The sequence below is a fragment of the Dermacentor variabilis genome, chromosome 3, assembly GCF_050947875.1.
Source record: "Dermacentor variabilis isolate Ectoservices chromosome 3, ASM5094787v1, whole genome shotgun sequence".
In the NCBI taxonomy this organism is placed as follows: Eukaryota; Metazoa; Arthropoda; class Arachnida; order Ixodida; family Ixodidae; genus Dermacentor; species Dermacentor variabilis.
Genome location: NC_134570.1, coordinates 158,773,396 through 158,795,851, shown reverse-complemented (window position 1 = coordinate 158,795,851; position 22,456 = coordinate 158,773,396). Strand labels below are relative to the sequence as shown.

At 45.4% G+C, this 22,456-nt stretch overlaps 1 protein-coding gene across 1 annotated transcript in view; it reads left to right on the top strand.

Moving 5' to 3' along the window:
- LOC142576459 (lysosomal alpha-mannosidase-like) overlaps positions 1 to 22,456 on the top strand; it is an 86,109-nt gene that overhangs the window by 9,825 nt on the left and 53,828 nt on the right. Inside the window, exons 3-10 of the mRNA XM_075686598.1 lie at positions 63 to 236; positions 3,320 to 3,513; positions 9,741 to 9,846; positions 10,414 to 10,511; positions 13,653 to 13,724; positions 17,297 to 17,413; positions 20,086 to 20,286; positions 21,623 to 21,689. Coding sequence (XP_075542713.1) covers positions 63 to 236; positions 3,320 to 3,513; positions 9,741 to 9,846; positions 10,414 to 10,511; positions 13,653 to 13,724; positions 17,297 to 17,413; positions 20,086 to 20,286; positions 21,623 to 21,689 — 1,029 coding nt within the window. The remainder of the gene's footprint in view (positions 1 to 62; positions 237 to 3,319; positions 3,514 to 9,740; positions 9,847 to 10,413; positions 10,512 to 13,652; positions 13,725 to 17,296; positions 17,414 to 20,085; positions 20,287 to 21,622; positions 21,690 to 22,456) is intronic.

Below are 22,456 nucleotides of genomic sequence, written 5' to 3'. Positions count from 1 at the left end.
GGCCGTTGAATGCACATAATTTTTTTAACCCTATTGTTCTGGCTTCTTTTTTTTTCTCGCAGCCAAAAACGATTACGCCAACGTTGGCGTGCGTTATATCTTCGAGAGCGTGTTGGAGGAACTGGAGCAAGACCCCAGCAGGCGGTTCATCTTTGTGGAGACAGGCTTCTTCAACCTCTGGTGGAAGAGGCTGAACGAGACCAAGAAGGAGCGATTCAACGCGCTCGTGCAGTCCGGTAACGTTCCTGTGCATGGCGTATATGTCCCTCTCGTCGCGTGCGGTAGAGTGGAGCGGACAACGTTTATTTGCAATAAAGCGAAATATATACCGGGCACGGAGCTTCTGCTCGTGTGTTACTGCGCCAGGTAGTCCGGCACAGTTTGACAGTGCTTTCGCTTTCTTTGACCCTCTTGAAAGTAAAACCGCGTCCTCTTCACTCCTTATTCTGCTTTCTTGCGCCGTAATTGTTACTTCTTTAAAAAGACAATGAATCAGCGTAGCTTCCACGTGCCACGTGTGGTTTCGCATTTGCACAAACGTTGAAGGGAAAAGCTGGAACATAAGTCAAACGTCAGCCAACTAGCAAAGCTCTAGCAACCAACTAGCCCGCCTCGCCGCATTGACTGCAATCTTAACACTTAGCTGGCGCACTTCGCATTTTGTTTTTATATATGAGCGAAGCAGCAAGTAAGATGTTTGTTTTCTGTTTTCCAGGTTAAACTAATCCAAATAAGCATCCAAGGACTTTTTTTCAGAAGCGTTCTTACTTGGGCGCGTTTTGCATCCGTAGCTTATTTGCATCCTTTATTTCCTTAGAAGTTGACCGCGAATATATTTATGCAGGGGCACCACCAAGTGGTCCTTTCTGACGAGCGGAAGGAACTAGGCATATACTCCTTCACTTCGCCCCCCCAACTTTCGCTAAGGTCTTAATGAAACAGTAATGTTTCCGACTTTATGAAGCCTCACGGTACCTAAATAAGGTTCTATCTTTCCTTTCCCTCAGCTGATGTGCTGCTGTTGCTTCTCGTAGCTCTTTTTAGTTCTTTTGAACAAAAAAAAAGAGTGGTATCTGAATTGAGCTTGACTGACTTGTGGTGAGTGCTGTTTTTTACAGAGTGAAACAGGAGCGACTAACAACCTCAACAAAACTACAATTGCTAGAATGAGACATAGATGAAGGCGAGGAAAAGGCAGGAAAGTTAAAAAAGGACGTGCCCTGTCGGCCACCCTACACTTGGGGAAGGGGGAAAGATAGATAAGACAAAACAGATATAAGAAAAATAAGGAAGAGGCAGGTATCAACAAACTCGCATAGGAAGGTTCTCTAACAGTAGCAAGCGTTTGTACAGTCCAGTCGCCGTCAAGCAGCCCAATCTGGCTTTCTGGCCTTGTGCATGCGAGGCTACTTAGGCGGAGGTCCGGGGATATCCTTCTTCGAAAGCGGTCTGTTATCAAAACGGCTTAAGCCGTAGCTAGCAGGGCCCATCGCTGACCGCCGAAGTTGTACCGTGGCGCAGAAGGTGCTCTACTGTCTCCTCACAACCGCAAAATATTGCACGTCGAAGTGTCGGTCAACATTGCTAGGCCACCTTGGTTTTACTTACGGGCTTGCAAAATGAGCATCAACGTATAAGAGAATGTGCCACAGCAAAGCGAGTCCTCATAAATAAACCTCGGGCTCTGTATGCAACCATAGCCTGCTCGAAACGACTTTGTTCAACAGCCCTAATAATCAGACTTGCACGTTACAGGAAAAATGGTAACCAATTATAATATAATTGCCTCGTTCAAAATTGTAATCGATTACAGTGACCAATCAGCGTCCAAGCGAGTGGTTAAAGGTCATTAATTATTTCGCGTTACTTTCCTGGCAACCTCGATCGACTCATTGTAAAAATGCTGTAAATAAAACCAGTCGAACTGGCTCTCTCAATGAGTCCTCTGCAGCTCTTACCCGCTGTTTGCATTCCCCAACAATAAACTTTCGAAATTTTGCCCGGTAGTCTTCTCTCGTTCCCTGTGAAAACAGAAGCAGCAACACTTGAAACTCGCTCGATGTGTGCGCTGGAAGGAGGGGATGTAAGGTACGAACGCATTGCGCGTAGGATTGTGGTTACTCAACGCCGCGATGCTCGCGGCTGAGTCCTATGTGAAGCGCCGTGCTTCGTTGTAGCTGGAGCAAGAAAAAGGCGCTGCCAGTCGGCCCATTTAAAAACAGAAGAATCGTCAATAGCTGGTTTCCTGGCAATAGCGTCCTAAGTGGACGTCACTGTCGAGCCATAGAAGCACCCTTTAACTTTCTCGGCCAACCCCTGAGGGGCGTGCTCTCGTCGCCCTCTTCACTCGTTCGCCATATATACTTAAATGATAATTGTAACAGAGGCCAACAAACGTTCACGTTCCTTGAAAAGGTGAGTACATCTGCAATGTATATTAAAATAAAGTTGGATGTTCATAATCACTCTATGTCCACTGCAGGACGAAAGCCCCTGCCAGCGATGTCCAGTTACGTCTGTCTTGCGCTAGCATATACGAATTTATGACTGGAAACTTCCTAGTTTCATCACTCCTCCTAATTCATGGTCGTCCTCGGCTGCATTTCCATTTCCTTCGCACCCACTTTGTAACTCTGTAGTGAGCTGCATGTTATTCAGGCCTAAAAATACTGTTTTTGCGTTAGAATGTAAGTACACAGGCGCATATCATTCACGTATCATACAGATAAAAACGTATATATGTTATAATGGTCAAACGCTTCTGTCAATGTCAGAGAACTCATAGGATTCACTAAGCGAAGAATTGAGCAGCAGCTCTCATCGTCTGTCAAGGCCTGTTAAAAGTGCTTCAAAATAGAGAGAAAAATGTATTATAAGAGAAACGCTGGCAGGTCGTAGGTGTCCAAATCTGCAAGCCTGCCGTGTTGAGGTGGTCGAGGCATGTACGCTGGTGTAGAAAGGAGGTGAAGCATGTACATGTTTAATCCCTCTTCCTATTCCACATAATAGGCCTTCGAGCCATCCCTTAACAAAAGCATTTTCATCATTCATCATCATCATCATCATCATCATCATCATCATCATCATCATCATCATCATCATCCCTGTGCCGAATGCCAATTGCAGACCACTCGCACTCGACTAGTGGCCTGCAATTTAATTACACTAAGCGTTACCGTATAGACAAAGTAATTGTTATATTACAAAATTATGAAACTAGTTACGTCAAGTATATGGTAATAACGTCGCATGACTGAAAAACGAATACGTGGTATAGTTTCGTGAAAGCGTGCCGTCTCATATAGTCTGCATCGTGCAGGTCGCTTGGAGTTCATCAGCGGTGGCTGGGTGATGAACGACGAGGCAGGCGTCTACTACACTAACACAATCGATCAGATGACCTACGGCTTGCGCAAGCTCAACGACACTTTCGGCAAATGCGGCGTGCCTAGGATAGGATGGCAGATCGACCCGTTTGGTCACTCCAGGGAATACGCCTCCCTCCTGGCGCAGGTAAGAAAGACGTCGTGGTCAGTAAGCCTGGTCGAACAGGTCGCATTCAGGTGGTTGTTTGAGAACGCTTTGGCAGCGCTGCAAAGTTAATGCAGAAGAGCAACTAATTAGGTTACTGCTAGCGTAAGCAGGCTCGACTGGCGATAAGGAAACCGGGTCATAACTTCCATACCTGGTCGTTCTCGTAATACAGCTGCAAGGCTGTTTTTCGACACCTTCACAGCTTTGGCCAGAGCGCTCTCGGACGACCTCCCAAATATGCGATTAGACTCCATCAAAAGTTTTCACCACCGCATGGTTTAGTGTTCTGGTAAACATATCTTAAAGTCAAGCTTTCTTTGCGAACACGTGATGAACCCTGCGCACAGCCGACTCGACTTAGTGTGCTTAGTCCCTGGTAGATTTTATATGCACTTGTTGGGGTGCTTTGCCAAATGCGGACTTTTTTTTTATTGATATGATATAAGGAGATGTTAGCGCACAATTTAAGGCGCCGGCTACTCCTCATCTCTTGAGTGGTTCCGTCATACATCGTACAGGGTTCAAGGTTACATATCAAATAGTCTTTTCACACAAGCGCCAGAACTTATCACGCAACGTTTCCACAGGAAGACTATGACGTAAGGAACACATGGTCCATACAATATACAATGTAAATGTCTCCACACTTGTGTAGATGAAAGTCTCAAAAGTACAAAAGATAATAGGGAGTTTTAGAATAGGGGCCCCAATAGTTTGGGGCCCCTATAGTTTGGGGCCCCAAAGAGCTTTGCGGGTGTTAGCGTTGGGGCACGTAGGAGTGAAGAGTTTTAGAATATGGTTTGACGTTTGCGGATAGCGTCTTGCGCTGACAGCGCCACTACGGCGTCAAAGAAAAACTATTAGAAATAATTCAATAAAATATACCATTTTATGATAGGAATAATAATTTTTACTTGCGTGTATTCGCGTTTAAGTGCGATTTAGAGGTTATTCTCTCTAAGCAGCAAACAATTAGTTGCGCTTAGTTTTGAGCAAACCAACTTTACTAGCCTTCACCAGCCAAGCTTAGCCGTGTTAGGCCTACAAGCCATAAAATCTACAATCGAATTCAAAATCAGCGGCGTCTAATGAGTCAATCTTCATAACACACGCTAGTTGAGAGAAAGCGATAACCGCACTCACTTCTCCTAGCTTGCGAACTTCACGCGTTACCGCGAATCGAACCCAGTTTTGTGCTAGGTTAGAGCCGTCGCTTCCATGGGTGCCGCCATGTTTGCCGACGCAAAGCTTTTGGGGCCGCTATTTGGGCTTCCGCTAAATCGGTGAAATAGCGTTCCCAACGCAAAACCCAAGCGGAGTTTGCGTCTTGCGCATGCGCAGCGGCTTCGACGCTATTTCTTTGGGGCCCCAAAACGTTTGGGACCCCTATTCTAAAACTCTCTAATGTCGCCTAATAACACATTGTCTAGTCAGCGGGTGGTACATACATCGTGTAAATGCATTATCGCATACAGTCACAACAGGACTGTCAACATAACATAATTCACAAACAGATGGATATATACAGTGACAATGAAATGAAGGGAACAATGAAAGCGCTAATAACGTCCAGCAATGCCGCTGTCTTCAAGAAAAGTCTTTAGTGCTTTTAAAGCACTCTTCTGCAAGGCCGTTGTTGGCCAAGGGCCCAAAAGTTTCCTTAAACTGAAAGGTCTGCGGTCTAATTTAATTAGCGCTGATTTAAGTCAGCTTCTTGGTATGTCGTGATGTGGGCAATCTAGAAGGAGGTGATATATATCTTCGTCTACAAATCCACAATCACATTCGGGGGTTTCCGCATGGCCAATTCTGTGTAAGAAATGCTTTGTGTAGGCAGTGCCTAGCCTTAATCGATGAATAAGGGTTTCCATAGCTCTATCTAATGACAATGAGAATTTGAATTCAATAAATGGATCAATATTGTATAAGTCCGAGCTCTTAGAATTCTGGTCAAACCAAGTGTTTCTAGACATTTTGAGAGACGTTGTCCTTATAATGCAGCGTAATTCATCCTTTGATATTGGGAGCGGAGCCGTATCCTCTTTGAGGTGCGCTTGTCGTGCTGCTTCATCGGCTGCTGTGTTGCCAGGAATGTCGCAATGCCCTGGTATCCACTGGAATGCTATTGCATGTTTCGCTTCGCTTGCCTTTGTGAGGTTTTTAAGTGTTTCATATATTATGCTGTCACTGAATGTTTTTCCCTTGGTGTTGAAGAGTGATGTTAGAGCCGCCTGTGAATCGTTGAAAATTACCCATTTTTGCGCATCTCTTACTGACAATATAAATTTTATCGCACATAGGATTGCGAACAGTTCAGCCGTTGTAGACGAAGTCGCACGAGATAACTTAAATGATTCTTGTTTGTTGAGGTGCGGTATAATGAATGATGAAGTTGAAGAGGTTGCTGTACTGGAGCCATCTGTATAGACGTGTGTGTATCCTGGATACCGCATATATATCTGGTACAGCGCTAGTTGTTGAGCAGCTCGAATGAACATGTCTCTTTTGCTGAATATCCCATCCACTGACAATTCGATTTTTGGAACTGTAAGCAGCCATGGAGGATATTCGATGTCTGAGTTCCAAAATTCATTTCTTGGCAATATGGGAAGATCTTCTTGAATTTCTATATGAACATAACTTCTATCTCGTTTCATTATGTCTAGAGCCAATGGGTGGTTTTTATGCTGGGTTTGAAGACGGAAATAATGCGGACTACCGCGGGCTATCAGCGCGACAAATTTTATGTCGAAAATGTTTTGTAAACTCGGTACCAAGTCTCAAGTGGTAAACTAATGCTTCGGAAGATCTGCCAGCATGTAATGAGCGTGGTATTAAATAACAAGGCAACGGTTAATGTTAAATAATACTAAAAATCATGAATTTCGATCATACCATGTTTCTTTACAACTGTGTGCTGGAGTCTGTCTCAAGATATGGCGCAACTCTCTGTGTAATAGAACCCCTGATGTTACAATGTCCTTATGCGCTTGTCGTTCCGCCTCATCAGTTGCTACATTCCCTGGGATGTTACAGTGACCATGCATCCACTAAACAATATTGTGTCAAATTCTACACCTGCTCTTGCAAGCTGTTTTAGTGCCTCCTGAATGAAAGTCGAGTTCGGTAAACTGATGTCGACATTACTAAGAGATGATAATGCTGCCTGGGAATGGTACAGAATACCTATTTTCTCCCTTTCTTTTGCTGTGTTTGTGTGCCGCAGCACCTACGACTCCGCAAAAGGTTCTGTTGTAGTTGGTGAGGTCACACGAGATAGTTTTTTGGTCCGTTCAAGGTTGCTTTCTGGAACGAGCAATGCTGAAGTAGAAGAACCGCCTTGACAAGAGCCATCTGTATACGTTTGGACGTGGCCTGAGAATCTGAAATACATGTGATATAATTCTAATTGTTGGGCTGCAAGCACGAAGATGTCTTTTTCCTTTCTAATTATTCCTTCAACGGAAAGCTCTATTTTCGGATCTGTGGGTCGCCACAACGTATCACGTATGTAATATGTTGCATGTAACCATTATGTATGCATTTTCACTCGATATGCTCGTGCAGCTTCGGTCGTTTATTTCAACGTGTACACTTATTGTCTTCGTTGCAGCGTATAAGCGCGCCAGCCGCAGGCTGTGGTCGCACCAGTTTGTGTTTTCGGAGGAGCGCGCTTATAAGCGACGCTCGAGCGGCGATGGAAGACAATAAAACCTACCCCTTTGCACGATCACTTGTTGGGCCGACTTTTGGGGGCTTCGATAGCGTGGCACGAATCTCCCTCCTACTCGTTTCTTTCCTCCCTCTGGCAACTTAGATATAAAATGAGCGAGATGTATACAAAAATGCTCGAATGAAAAACAAGTGTGGCTTACCTGAGTAATTCAAGCAGGATATGCGTGACTATTTGTCACCACCCCGTTTCAAGGGGGATGCCGATAAATCACCATCCTGCCAACAAAGAATCGTTTTGTTCTTTACTTGCGACCGCGATGATGATTTATCGGCATGCCCTTTGAATCGGGGCGGTGAGAAATGGTCACCTATAGCCTGCTTGACTTATACTCAGGTATGCCACACTTGTTTTTCACTCAAGCATTCTTGTGTACATCTCGCTCCATTTTATTTCTCTTGCCCCAAAACTTGTCTATCTAATCTGTACCGCTACGTATGCCTGTATCCGATCCGGTCCTATCAATATCTTCCGTGCTTTTTTTCCACCGATCCTCTAAACGTCTCTTGCTTATCTGGATTGCTGACCGGTTGATTCTTCCGTCCACGTTAAATCGACCACATAAAGCTGATATGGCGCCGCTTGACAGGACCGCTACAATGGTAGTACATGCCAGTTTTTTTTCTGAGTTTTTTTTTCGCTTTTCTGTGGAGGCTGAACCTACACAGACTGTATAAGCACGCGCAATGCTGAAGGTGCCAGTTTGGCTCCCAGCGGCGGCAATTTGTAGTTTCGTCTACTCTAATTCTCTGCCTCTACACTTACGAAATGAATCGACTAGCCTAAACCAATTTTTTTTTATTTCTCTTTTTTTTCTTTTCCCCAACGTTTCTGTACTTGAGCTAAACACAACAGTGAATTTCACTTGTGCTTTTATTCATTTCGTTGTAGGTTGTTCTCATGGGGCTATAATTAGCAAGAATCGAAGCCCTCGCTTTCTTTGTTTGCACTTTCCTTTTACTGCACTTTCTGTCTTTATACAGAAGGCGGCTTCCTTAAGTTGACTTTGTTAAGACAGAAGAACTGGAAAAATGATTCTTTTTTTTTTTTTGCGGCTGTCAATATGCAACAACACGAACAATATTTACTCATTGCTCAGTGACGTTTCTCATCACTTAACAATATGTAGCATCTTTATTGATGTTCGTTCTGCTATTCCACGAGGAATTACACCCTCTTGTTATAAGAGCCAACACGCAAGTTTTATTCATGTGCTTTGCGCTACATGAACATGATTGATATTTATGCGCGGGGCATGAACCTGAATATTTTGAATTTGCAACTCAGTGAGTAAAACGATTCTAGTTAAGCACGTCCGTCTAAAACTCTAGCTAACCTTCACGCTGTGGGTATTTTTTAAAGGAAATACTGAGTGATTAAAATAAGTTCTCACAATTGCGAAGCCAATTAAGTGAATGTTTACTCCAACGGACACCACTCGGAACTGTTCAAGAACAGTGCGCGTAATATTACGCTTCTGTCACTGCTACAGCAGAAAAGGCAATGCACCTCGAGAGCTACCTGAATGGCCAACGCCACTCTCTGCAGCTGATCTACGAACCAGCACCACGCTGAAGGAATTCAAAACGAAGCCAGGGGTTAGACGCGACAGATTAATGTCATTATGGAGTTTTGCTGGACTTCCCGAACGATGTAAGGTTGCAGACATTTCTATCACCTTTTGGTTCTATTGTTTTTACTATTCTCTAAGGCATCCCTCCTCGAAATGTTAATAATAATAATAATAATAATAATAATAATAATAATAATAATAATAATAATAATAATAATAATAATAATAATAATAATAATAATAATAAGCGAACGGCAGGATAACAGAGAAATCATCACCGGGAAGTGCCACCAACACAAATGAAGACAGCTGGCACTATAAATAGCGTGTCACTGACTAAAGCTTTATTCTATCAGGAAAGGGCGATCGATGGTGCGCTCCTGCGAATGTTTACTCGAATTGGCATAGCGCAAAACTGTGCAAGGCTTATTGCGCATCACATTTCGCTAGCTATTGCGTGACAGCTACGCATTCCGGGCGACACCGTGCATTTCGTGGTGACTGCATTGTAGCGCCACTGAAAGAGACGCAAGACAGACCGTATATATACACGACGGCGGTCGTGCTTTTTTTGTGTGCGTGTGTGTTTGTGTGTGTGTGTGTGTGTGTGTGTGTGTGTGTGTGTGTGTGTGTGTGTGTGTGTGTGTGTGTGTGTGTGTGTGTGTGTGTGGCGGTTTTGTTAGCACTACAATGCCTTCACCGAATATCAACCAACTAGGCAAAGAATAAATTATTTTGCAAATTTCTCTCCTTGTGTGAGCTGTGTTGGGACTCACTAAAAAAAAAGATATTTAAATCCACCGTGCCGTGAGCTACAGGTTCCTCTCGCTTTATTTATTTATTTATTTATTTATTTATTTATTTATTTATTTATTTATTTATTTTTCTATTATTTTGCAGATGGGAATGGATGGATACTTCTTCGGCCGGATCGACTACCAAGATTTCAGAGCACGCAAGAAGGACCACCGGCTGGAGTTTATTTGGAGCGCCAGTGATAACCTCGGTAAGTATACTTCGGTGTGCGTACGGCAGGGCATGCGAAATAAAATGAAACAAATTAGAAACGTGGCAGAGCAGACGAAGATGTACAAACGTAGATGTAGAATAGGAGACGCAAAGTTGCCGCGCGCGACAATGTTGCGTTTATTCACAGGCTTCTTTCACTTCCAGAAAAAAAAACTTTTTTATGAAGCACGTTTTGAGCAACGGAAAGCTGTACCAGGAGTTTTTTTATGTTGCTCTACAATGCTCTCATTGACGCTTTTCACCTAATTATAATATTAGAGAGCTTGATTAATTACTTAAGGGTAATTATGTAATTAGGCGGAATGCAAAAAGAAAAAAAATCTGAGTATTTCCAAGCGACGGCCAACAACATTACCTTTGTCCTGTCACGTGGCGTTTGCGTATCTTCTAAATTTTGGCGTATGACAGGGACATCCTGTACATGTTTTTAATTTACATCTAATAATTTTCTGCAGTACATTTCTATTCATCGCACTGTGCACTGTGCTCCGAATTTACATACTTAAAGAGAAATTCCGTGGTGCTTGTTCTGTACTTTACACAGGAAAGGCAGCCAACATTTTTACGGGTGTCCTCCCAAATGTATACAGTCCTCCGAGTGGATTTTGCTTCGATATCTACTGTTCCGACGATGCCCTAGTGGTAAATATCATTTTTTTGTGCGTGTGTGTGTTACAATTACAGGCTTAGCTTCTTTGTATACATTGTAAACAATGTATAGCCTTATCTACTATACTACGATTGATTATGCACTTAACCTTGTGAAGCGTATGGGCTCGCATATGTTTAAGTTGGTGCATAATGTTGAAGCTGTCCTCCATCACTACATATAATCACGCATGGCCTTGGGAAGACGTCAGTAAGTGAAATGAAAGAACTGCAAGATATTTTATGGTGGCATCAGTAAAGGGGAAAACATGTGGGAAAAAATATGCAATAGCAGAACCATCTTCCTAACGATGTTTGTGATTTCGAGAGGCGTGATTTATTGGTCACGTTTCCGATTAACAATCACTACTTTTATTGTGACTCTTCTGCAATTGGGCAAATTAAAAGGGTAGGCACAGAAAAACAAAATGCTATTTTTTTTTCTTTTACTTTTTGCCGTAACGCCGCCTGCACTAGAATATCGATTTCAAGGGCACAATACTTTTGTACCTTTTGCCTTTTTTTTCCTGGTTACCTGCATATTCTAACCTAGTCAGCGATTTATTCATTATGCTAAGCGAAGAAACTTTTTCGAACAATCGCCTTGCAATACCTTGATGGATGCCAACCCGTAGCGTTCGTGTGACCTTGAGCAATCATCAACAATACGTGATGAAGTGCTAAAAATAGCCCCGTGCGAAAGCTTCAAACTGATCAGACTGGAAATTAATGCGCAAGGAACACAGCCCTTGCATCTGCATGTTTTTTAACGAAGCCCGTGCGCAGTCGTGATGAGCAGCATCAGTTGCATCTTGAGACTGGCAGTGATTTGTTGTTCTGTTCAGTCTGACAGTTCATTTTGTATTCGCCTATTTTCTTCAGTGACAGGTGCAAGTAGACCCCGAGAGGCACGAACTTCAGAGCACTCTGCTACGTGACATGGAGGGCGTAAATAAACTAGGAGAGGGCGTTGCGTCACGCAGCCGGCCTCGACAAGCCGGCTCTCCGTGTTGCCGTTCCCTTCGCTCTTTCCCTCGTAAGGTCGGCCCGACACGGGACGCCTGAGACTCGGCGTAGTGGCCGAGAATATATGGCTCCCGGTAGTTTCTAATCCACGCGGCGCTTGCTCGACCTCTCTGCTATATTCTAGGCACTGTATCTCTGCCGTGACTCTGCCTGCAGCAAATAGTTTCACACAGTAATTACTAGCGGGAGCTCTCGCGACAATGTCTACGGGAGCTGCAATTGAGGTTCAGGCAGCGTGGGAATGATGGGTAGTGCATAGATTGCCTAAACTTCGTTCCTCTGGCTTCAAGCGGATCCATGACTCTGTAAACTGGTCATTTTCGATAAGGTGCCGTGTAATAAATAATGAAATAAACTTTAATTAAGTGGTTTGACGTCAGGATTCGCACACGGGACCTTGATATTGAAACCATTACGCCACAGACGCCATAGAACGCCTTTATGAATTTCTCGCGGGTAAGCCAGCGCGCGTTGAGACTCCTGGCGCGTTTCGGTATGGCCACCACGACAGGCTGAACCACTGCAATTAATAGCGATTACTTCACCGGCTGGATCCATCATTAAAGCTGCAAGTGCCATCAAAAATTTCCCGCTCTGAGGCGACAGTATTGTGCCGCCTCTGACTCGGGCTGGCATTTATGTAGGCCTTCTCGTTCCGCATCGGAATGGGGGTTGCGCTCATGTGCGGCTCTTGCGGAGGCACAGAAACGATTGAACACATCCCGTGTATCCGTCCCCAATAAGACGTCAAGCGCGAAGTTTTTCGGAGAGCACTGAACCAGCTGGACTCTAGACCACCTCCGTAATGAAGATCCTTGGAACTTGGCCGTACGCGTCGATGGCACAGAAAGCCACGAAAGCGCTCCTGCAATACCTCCAGTCGACAGGTCTTGGGAACCGTGTGTTGACTCGGTGCGAACCTTCAACTGTGCGCTAAACTGTGCTCTCTCCCCCTCTCTCTTCATCCCCATACCCCCTTCCTTCAGTGCAGGGTAGCAAAGGGGACGTGCGTCTGGTTAACCTCCCTGCCTTTCCTGTCGTCTATTTCTCTCTCTCCCTCTGTCTCTATCTCTCTATAGCAATCACGCGTGTTCATAGGGCCTTTTGCATTTATGCAAGTTTACATTGCTTTAAATTTAGGACAGTGAAGGCAGATAAAGGATATATTACGAAAAGCCTCAAGAAAGTCTCAATCCACAAGCATGAAGATCAGACGAATCCGTGTACTGCTCATCATTCCCATGGTGGCTGACCGATTGCAGCGTCAGAGTTCCCTCTAGTAATTATTGCAGGGAACTCTATGAGCTGCAGAGCGGGAGCACTAAAACCTACCGCGCACTCTGATGTGACGATCACGTGCTGGGCCAACACGTTCGACGTCAATCGTGTGGCGCCATGTTCTCTCCAAATCTTTTGCTTCTGGGGAGGGTGATAAAATGATGCCTGCACTGATAACTCAGTGAAAGCGACCACCAACAAGAAAGCTAAAAAATGTGCAGAAACCATAGGGTATGTCTGTCGAAGTAAGGTAAGCTTAAACTGATGTGTAGCACAATTTCTTTGTGTTTGTCTCGGGGTTCTTCTATCTACTTATTTATTGATTGTTTATTTATTTATTTATTTATTTATTTATTTATTTATTTATTTATTTATTTATTTATTTATTTTTAACTCTGGGATCGTAGTTCTGTGCCACCGTCGCACCTTGCCCTCCAGCGCAGACATGAGAAAGAGGCGTGCGGCTTTGCGAGAACTTCGTCCCAAACGCGCGTCTGACTTTTATCGTGCTTAGCACATGTGGTGGCACAAACGTGCGCGTCCTTTCCGCCCGCGACCTGGGCCTGTGCTGAAAGCTGCAATGCACTGAGAACGCTGTGCCAACCCTATGACACGCAGCCGCGCTGCGCTTACTCGGCAAGGGACCCTAACGACAGCAGCCACGCGAATCCTGGGATTAAAACGTCGAGTTAAATGTAAAACAACGCGTGCGTGGCAGTATGCTCTGCGAGTTGCGGCCAGGTATTGTGATGCGGCAGTTAAGTAAAAAGTTGTTGGTACGTCCAGGCGAACGAAAATTGCTGAATATTGTTGCTGTCTTCCCTCTCGCAGGACGACCCTGACAGTGATGAGTACAACGTCCAAAGTAGGGTGAACGACTTCCTCAACTACACAAGGAAAACGGTATGTACACCCCGCTGTGAAAGCTCCGGTGTTCTTGACACGCACTGGTTTAGTGTACGCTGTCACCTATCTTCGTGCGTGGACATAGGTACCTTGTACTCGGGCTACAGAGGGCACTGCGACGCTTTCATTTATCACGACAGCGTTGCCGAGAATGATTCTGATGATTAGAAAAAAAAATGGGACGACAACGACCCAAGCTGCATCGCTCGTCCGAGTGCTATGCTACGAGCCTTGCCTGGTTCAACCTGACGAACGTTCGTGCTTCTAATCTCGATCACAAACGGATACCCATTATGTGCAGGACAAGTGTACTTCGACCTTGCCTTAGTATCGGGGAATGGAATGGAATGGAAAACTTTATTGCTCTATATCTCAAAGAGATTGGCAGTGGGCCGGTGTCTTCATGTCTTGAGTCCTGGCCGTTTCACAAGGTCGGCGCCCCTATTCCAGGGCACCGCTGAGTCTTGCTGCCTCGCAGGCGTGTTGCACAATTGCCCGTTGGGCTGCGAGCTCGCTGCTGGTGAGAAGACCCTCCCATTGTTCCGCACTTGGGTTATTTACTTTATGGAATGTGAAATTACGCTTGCATTCCCACGTGATGTGGTATAACGTGGGGGTCGCCCCGCACCACGGACATGTATCCCTGTACTGGGTAGCGAACATTTTGTGTAGTGTGTGCAGGTTGAAGAACGTACCTGCTTGCAGTCTTCGCCAGCTTACTGTCTCATGTTGTGTGAGCGATGTGTGTGGTGGGGGGTATTTTAGTCTCCTTTCTCTGTAGTGGTTAATTATTTCTGCATACGTCGGCTCCACCGTTAAGGGGGCCTCTAGGGTTTCCGACTGCCCTGCTCGGTGCGTGAGTTCGCGAACTAGGCGGTCCACCCTTGAGTTGCCCTCTATCCCGGTGTGTGCCGGTATCCAGAAGATCCTATGTTTTATGTTTTTGTTAGGATGCTCTATTTCGAGGAGGATTATCAGTGCTTCCTAACACTGCATTGTATGTAGTTCTTGCATGTTGCTTTGGAGTGTGTTAGAATTATCAGAGATTTGTTCCTGCGGTAACCTTCAGCCGCCGCTAGCGCTACGGGGACTTCTTCCCCCTCCGTTACCGTGCAGTTTCTCATGGTCGCGCAGCTAACTTGTTCTCCCGAGTGGTCTACCACTGCTGCCGCGACTCTAAACATTCTAGTGTTGCGGTCCCATGGGCATACGCCTACGTCTGTGCATACTGTGTTTTCTAGTGTGGCTAGGTTTACTTGCACGTAAGCTGCTCGTGCCTGCCTTCTGACGGCGTGGAGATTCGGGTCCATGTTTCTCGGTACGGGGCTAATCTCCAGTGTTTGACGAACGCTGTCTGGGATGCTAGCTGCCCGATCCTCTATTCCGTCTGTGTTATGCCCTATTCTTTTTAGGAGCTTGCGGCCGGTGGCAGTCTGCTGGAGCCTGGCGATCTGTGCATTGAGCTGAGCTTCCGCGAGTTCTTCGAAGGTGTTGCTTAAGCCCATCTGTAACAGCTTATCGTTGGGCGTGTTTCTTGGCAGATGTAGCGCCGTCTTATACGCTTACCTTAGTAGCGTGTCCGTCTGTTCTTTTTCCTGCTTGGTCATGTTGTGGTACGGGATCGAGTACGTGACTCTGCTGACCACCAGACTTCTGACCATCTTGATTGTGTCTCCTCTCATTCCGCTTCTTCTTTGAGATACCCTCGTTATCATTCGGCTTACTTGTTCTACCGATTTTTTGAGTAAGCTGATTGCGTGGCTGCATTTCTTGCTTCCTTGAATCCACATGCCTAGGATGCGTATCATGCTCCTTTCAGGTATGTTTTGTCCCTCTAGTTTTACTATTAGCTCTTCCTTGGTGGGGTTTCTTCCCACTGTCAGGATTTCTGATTTTTTGGTGGAGCACGCCAGACCCCTTTCTCTGACATATTCTTCCACGCACTTGGCTACTTCCTGCAGTTTTTCTTGCTTCTGTCCTAGGGAGCCTCGATTCACCCAGACCGTGATGTCGCCAGCATATATTGCATGCTGGATGCCATCAATCTCGCTGAGTCTTCGAGCCAATCCGATCATGGCGATGTTGAAGAGTATTGGTGAGATCACGGAGCCCTGCGGCGTGCCTTTGCGTGGGGTGGTAAAGACGTCACTTCGCAGATCCCCCAATCCCACCGTTGCCGTGCGTTTGGTCAGAAAGGCCCTCACGTAGTCGTGCATTCTCTTGCCGCAGTTGGCGTTGTTCAGTCCTTCCATGATGGCTTCGTGGCTAACGTTGTCGAAGGCCCCTTTCATATCTAGGGCCATGATAACGTTAAATCTTTGCTCGTGGTAACAGCGAGCGGAGATGTCACAGCGACTGTTTGTCACGTACATCCCGTTTTGATTCCGTTGCTTGTCATGCTGTGTGCTACGGATCGGCTGTCAACTGTCGAAAGCTTCAGCGCAAGGTGCCTATATGCCACAGCTCAGTGTTTTTCAAACCGAAATTCGCTGGCCTGCACAACTCTTCGAGAAGTGTATTGTGAGTACGTATTGCCTCTCCAGAGTAAAAAATTTTGCCAGAATTATTTGTCTTACAAATAAGTCATTTTCGATGGTCTGTTTGTCGGCTGGTTCGTTGACGTACAAACTCAACATAAGGACTATGAGAAAAAGCCGTAGTCGAGGGTTCCAGATCAGTTTCGAGCATCTGGGTTTCTCGAACCGGATCTTAGTCTCTGATAGGCCCACTTTTCCGCATTCTTGCCTCATTGAAGTATGGGTGCTGTGGCCGGGAGACGAACTCGCGACCTCGGGCTCAGCAGCGCAACACTGTTGCCACTGAGCGACTGCAGCTGGTCTGCGTCGCCCAGATCTGTCGTTGTTGCGCAGCTTTATCGATGCTGAACAAGCTCGGCTGGATGTGACCACTTCTTTAGCGCTTAATTATCACTTAATATCGTTTAGCTCATTTGCGGTATATACTGAACGGAACATTTTCCCCTTCGTTGGAGAAGGAAGCAGACATCGTCGCCCCCGAGTTCAGCAAAGTTAACTGCACAATAAGAAACAGAGTTGGCGTTGATGTTATCTGGCGCCTTCAGGCTATTTTTTCAGCATTTACGGCACGCTATGAGGAGCGTGAGAAGGGCAGAAATACAATCCCCAGAGCTGCAAGCATCCGACTTTGTGATCGTTCTGACCACTATACGTCTCTGTCCCTGTGTACATGTTTTCACTAAAAGAAAAAAGAAAGAATAAAAAACGAACAGTGCACGCGATGAGGCTCTAGGTGAGCGACGCGCGAACTGTTCAAGAGGTCCCTGGCAGCTAAACGGTTGAGGAGAGTGTTGCTCTATCGGTTTCTTACTATGTTTCATTTACTGACGCATGCATACGTATAGATGAGTGTTAGCCGAACAGTGTGCGAGGGCTGGTCACGCACAGACTCCATTTATTATTTAACCGAGCTGTTTGAATATAGGTGCTTAAAGCGTACACATAGCTTTGAAATAATGTCGTGCACCCTGCGCCGCGTGGGCATGCACTGGAATTTTCTTTTCTCGTCTCTTTTAATACCTAATATTGCAGGCAAGCTTCTACAAGGCGAACAATATCCCTGTTACTATGGGCAATGACTTCAACTACCAGAGTGCCGGACATTGGTTCACCAACTTGGACAAGCTCATCCATCACACTAACCTCAGGGTAAGCAGCGTGATTGCGAAAAAGCATGAACACACCTTGGTTGTACTCACATACTTCATCTTATAACGTAACTGCAGGCAGACGGATCTCTAGGCACGTGGCAATTTGTCGTTCTTTTGTTTGAATATAAACTTTTCAGCACAAGGTTTGAATGTACTTTCAAATTGGGATTAGATTACGGGACCTGCCGGTGTAAGCGGCGCGATTCATCTCAAATGCCTTTCCACATTGTGTGCTGATTTGAAGGACTTTTGAACATACTCTTATGTGATGTGTGTGTGAAGCTTCCTCTGTGGCATATACTACGAAGATACTTGCGAACCTTGATAGCACTGTATAGTGGAATTTAGTGCATCGTCCAAAACATGTTTCCAATAATCTCTTACTTTCAATTCTTTTAAAGTATGAAACGCGGTTGAAACTTTCTAAATCAACTTATCCGCGCTCCCACCCTACTCCGCCCTGCATTATTATTCCCCTTCGTCCTTGCGGCTATGTCAAGGCGAGCACTGGCGTGTATTTTACCGTTGTTCCGTCTTAATACAATGCGAAGCGCGGGCCTGCAATCTTAGACTGATTGCTGTTACGATTACAATTGGTAATCTGAAAGTGGGGCTAGTTTTATGGCCGTATGGTTCTCTTAACAGTGCAAGAAGACGAAGACAAAAGACGACAGCATAAGTGGTATCATGAGCTCTACGATCTCGAGTAGGCGTACTTCTGCGTGTGCTTTGTTCACTACGGCCATGCACAATCTTACAGTCGTCCCTCCCCTGGCTATCAGCCTGCATCGCCGAGGCAATTAGTCATGCAGCCAAACTGCCGCTCCGGCGTTGACAGTGGCAGAATGCGTTATGCGTAATAGATCAAGATGATACGAAGAACAAGTGGCAAAGGAGAGGCTTAGGAGAGGGGTTATCGGCGCCTGCTGTAGTCACCAGACTGACAGCGCTTTTGACATGTCCATTCCTAAAATATGCTACGAAATACGCTGGTGATCCACTTGAAAGTATTTCCAAAAGAGACCCTATGTAGCGGTTCCGGATAATCTTAACTTGAAGGTCGATGCACCTGCGAGCAAATTTTGAAAATGGATACCTTGAAAGATGTAATTCTCTGAACAGACCTCACTGCGTCTTAGATCTCATGCGATTTTTCGGAAGTATCTTCGAACTCGAAAACAAAAAAAAAGTAACACAAGAAGAAGAGATAAAGAAAACGAAACACCCGGTTTAATATTGGCAATTAGTGGGCGTCAAGCGAGGGCCTCGCATTATAAGACTACTTAGAGGAGGTTGCACGTTTCATTCGCGCCCTCATTCGCGAGCAACTCACGCTTGAAGACTGCGGTGCAATGCTTCGGACCCTCGTCAATTTCATATTCAGTGAGATCATAGAGGAGTCCATCTTAAAGTACCAACTTCCCTTTCAAACACGCTTTCCCTATCCAGTTTTCATTAGTAAGATCTTGATGAGGGCTAGTTGGTTCATATTTAGAACTGAGGTTGAACAGCGCGAATAAAACAAGGACACGAGGAAACTGCAGGGGGTACTCCAATAGGAGGGCTCCTTTGCAGCAATATTTAAGATCGCTACGTAACAAACCACAAGTAATAGCATTACAGGAAACCCTCGTCTCTGCCGCATCCCTCTCTGGTTATCGTGCCGTCTCCGTGCAGGCCGAAGGTCGGGGAGTGTGAGCGTTAGTTGACAGGAGGCTTACACACTTGTCTCACGACCTGAAGCTGGCGAGTTGCAAGGTCGAATACGTCATGGCGTATTTGACCTTGCAAACTAAGACTTCTGCAAACGAACTCGTACCCAAATCCGGCGTCCCTTAATAGCATATATCCCGAGATTTATCCGAATTGTTCTTGCGTGGCCTGTGGTGAGGTAGCTACGTTGCCTCATATGCTCTGGGAGTGCGGGTCGCTGGGCGCGAAGTTCACCAAGGAAGAGTGAGACGCGCTCCTGCGAAGTCCCGTATTTGAGGACCAAATCCTGGCCGTCCAGCGCGCCCGCGATCGGGCCGGCAGACTAGATCTGTCAGTCCCGTCGTGGGATTAGCCGGGTGCGCGTTTTATCGCGCTTTGCTGGACCAAATAAAAGTTTATTCACTCACTCACGAGGAAATAAATACCAGCGCTTGCCTGTGGTATTTCTTTCCTCGTATCCTTGTTTTATTCGTGCTGTTCAACCTCTATTCTAAATATCCAGTTTCCTCCTCCTCCAGATTCTATAGAGACGTGAGGACGACACTGTATACCAACACGAGAGGTTCAGCTCTGTAATTCCTAACGTGTCATTTATGCAATTCCAACTTTCATACCACAACATTCTGGCTCAAGCACGGGAAACTTAACTCGAAGCCTATAGTAGGCGTTTCTGATACACTGGAGCGAAGTTTAAGTTACTGGTAGTTTCGAAAAAAAAAGAACATGCAATTATATATAATGCATTCCTTTACTAATATGCTTTTGCTCAAATAACAATTTCCTGCTGATTGTCCTGCACAAATGTACTCTCCATGAAACGAAATAAAGATCAACAAGCTATTTTTCATTTTCATTTATATGGAACTTTTCTTGAGCATTAGAGCGTTAATAAAAGCATGTTCTCTCTCTCTCTCTCTCTCTCTCTCTCTCTCTCTCTCTCTGCCTCTCTCGTTTTAGTCAGAAGACACGAAGGTGCACCTGTTGTACTCGACACCTTCGTGTTACCTGAAGGCTCTGCACGAGTCAGGCGTCGGTTGGCCTACCGAGACGCAAGATTTCTTTCCGTACGCCAGCGATCCCCACGCCTACTGGACCGGATACTTCACCAGCCGGCCGGCCTTCAAGTTCCTCGATCGATACACCAACAACCAGCTACAGGTGCGCGCAAGCTTGACCGAGTCAGACCGGGACCTTCGAGATCGCAACGACGCGCGCCTCAGCCAGCTGTCTCAGAGGCCACGGCCCGACCATATAGTTTCTGACAAATATCATTAGGCTGAAGTCCGGCGCTAGTGTCTACGGGAGTTTCAAGCATGGGAATTCAGTCAGCATGGGGTGAATGACGACTACTACATGGATTAGCCTAAACTTCGTCCTTCTGGCCTCAAAGGGTTTTGCGACTTTACAAATTGATCAAAACATTGCTTTACAAGCGCAAAAATTTGCAGCTGTTACGAGCAGATGCTAATTTTCCTGCTGTGTGTAAACGGCTAGGATCGTTTGCAATTTAGGAAGATAACGCGTAATGAGTACCATCACAAGAACGTCTGAAGCCACAAATACAATGATTAGATAAATCTATACAGGTGAACCCATAAATGCATTGTACCCAAGGTTGTGGAACAATCGCAGGGCAGTTTCCTATATTTAACTGCTGTATCTGTGTTTGGTGCACAGTTACAAACTTGTAAACTTCGTCCTTCTATTAGTTTCAGACTTACCAATTTTGGACAATTTTCTTCAAAAATATCCAAAGCGGTAAATCAAAATTGATCTTTCTAGAGTTTGAATTTCTGTTTCAAATACAACATATTTCATTTAAGTCAGACAAGCGGTTGTCTGATAAAACCTTTTCTTCTTTTTACGTGTATGTGAATGTGGAAATTAGAGTTGGGCTTGAGTTAAAGCTTCTTCTCAAGTTGAGATGGCATGATGTCTCTGACAGAGGCAATTCCAAACAGTTGCGTACGAACGTATTTCAAGTAACGGAGAGATCGACCAAAAGTATAACGGCCGGCTATAGGCGAGCATTTTCCAGCTGCATTTTGTACAAACACCTTTATAGTGAATGCAGCAGACTGAGAGGGAGTACAGAATACCGAGCGTAATCAATAACGGTACATATGTGATTGCCTTAGATGTAAGGCGTCGTTCTTTTCTTTATTTATTGTCATCTTGTGGCCTGCGCAATGCCTTGGCGACAAATAGGTTATATATAATCGATGCAAAGTACAACAAACATAACATGCTTCATCCTCCTCCTCCTCGTCTTCAATTATATAATAGCTTTTTCTTCCCTAAGACACACAACCTTCGATTCATCCATTCTTCGCTAGAATCCAGCCTCAAACACTAACAAGAGTTGTAACTCAATTCTAAAAGAAATAAATAAAAAAGAAGTCATACGCCCAATGTAGTCATTGCTGCTGCTGAATTATGCCCCAACGATAATTTTTCGCAGCGAAGCGATTGCACTAACGAAACGTTATTTCAGGCAGCCAAGCAACTGGGTGTTCTGGCTGGCCCCAGGGAAGTCACGGAGGCCTCTCTTGACGTATTACGTAAGTACTAATTGCGTAAACATTACGTAAGTGCTGCTGACTCTAAAATCGCACTTTCTAATCAGAAAGAGTTCAACGTATACTTTGCGTATCGTGAAGTACTTGTGCAGAAATAAAGGTAACTGATAAGGAGATTCTCATGTTTGAGATTGCGCGTTTGTATTTGCTTCAATCCCTCTCTACGTAATGGCCAATCGGGCCCTCGGGTAAGAATATAAACGAATGAATATTCACTAAGTAGACCTGATTCCGAACAAACGGATATGTAACATGTGGAAAGAGCTTTAATACCAGTTACCTCAGGCTAAGCGGCCACTTGGAAGGACGTATACTGTGCGGCGGCTACCAGCGATCGTGAGTTTCGGATGGCCCTGCACGGGAGAATGCATTGCCTTCACTTTCCGCTCTTTCGCACGGTACACCAGAGCAGAGAGAGAGACAGAGGAAAGGGGAAAGGCAGGAAGGTTAACCAGACGTGAAGAACCGGTTTGCTACCCTACGCTGGGGAGAGAGGGGAGGTGGAGGTAAAGCGATAACAAAGTAGATATAAAGAAAGAAAGGAGTATAGACATACAATCACAGTCGGTCACTGTCGCCGCATACTGTCAACGTACAGCACAGTAGAACTTGCAGCGCTATACACATCTGTTCGGCTACAGTCGCTTGTCCAAGTCTCTTTCCTTTAAAAACTGCAACAGTGCCCTCGTCGCCCTCCGCTGCGATGCCCCCCCCCCCCCTCCCTTGTGATGGCGGCATATTAAAATAAT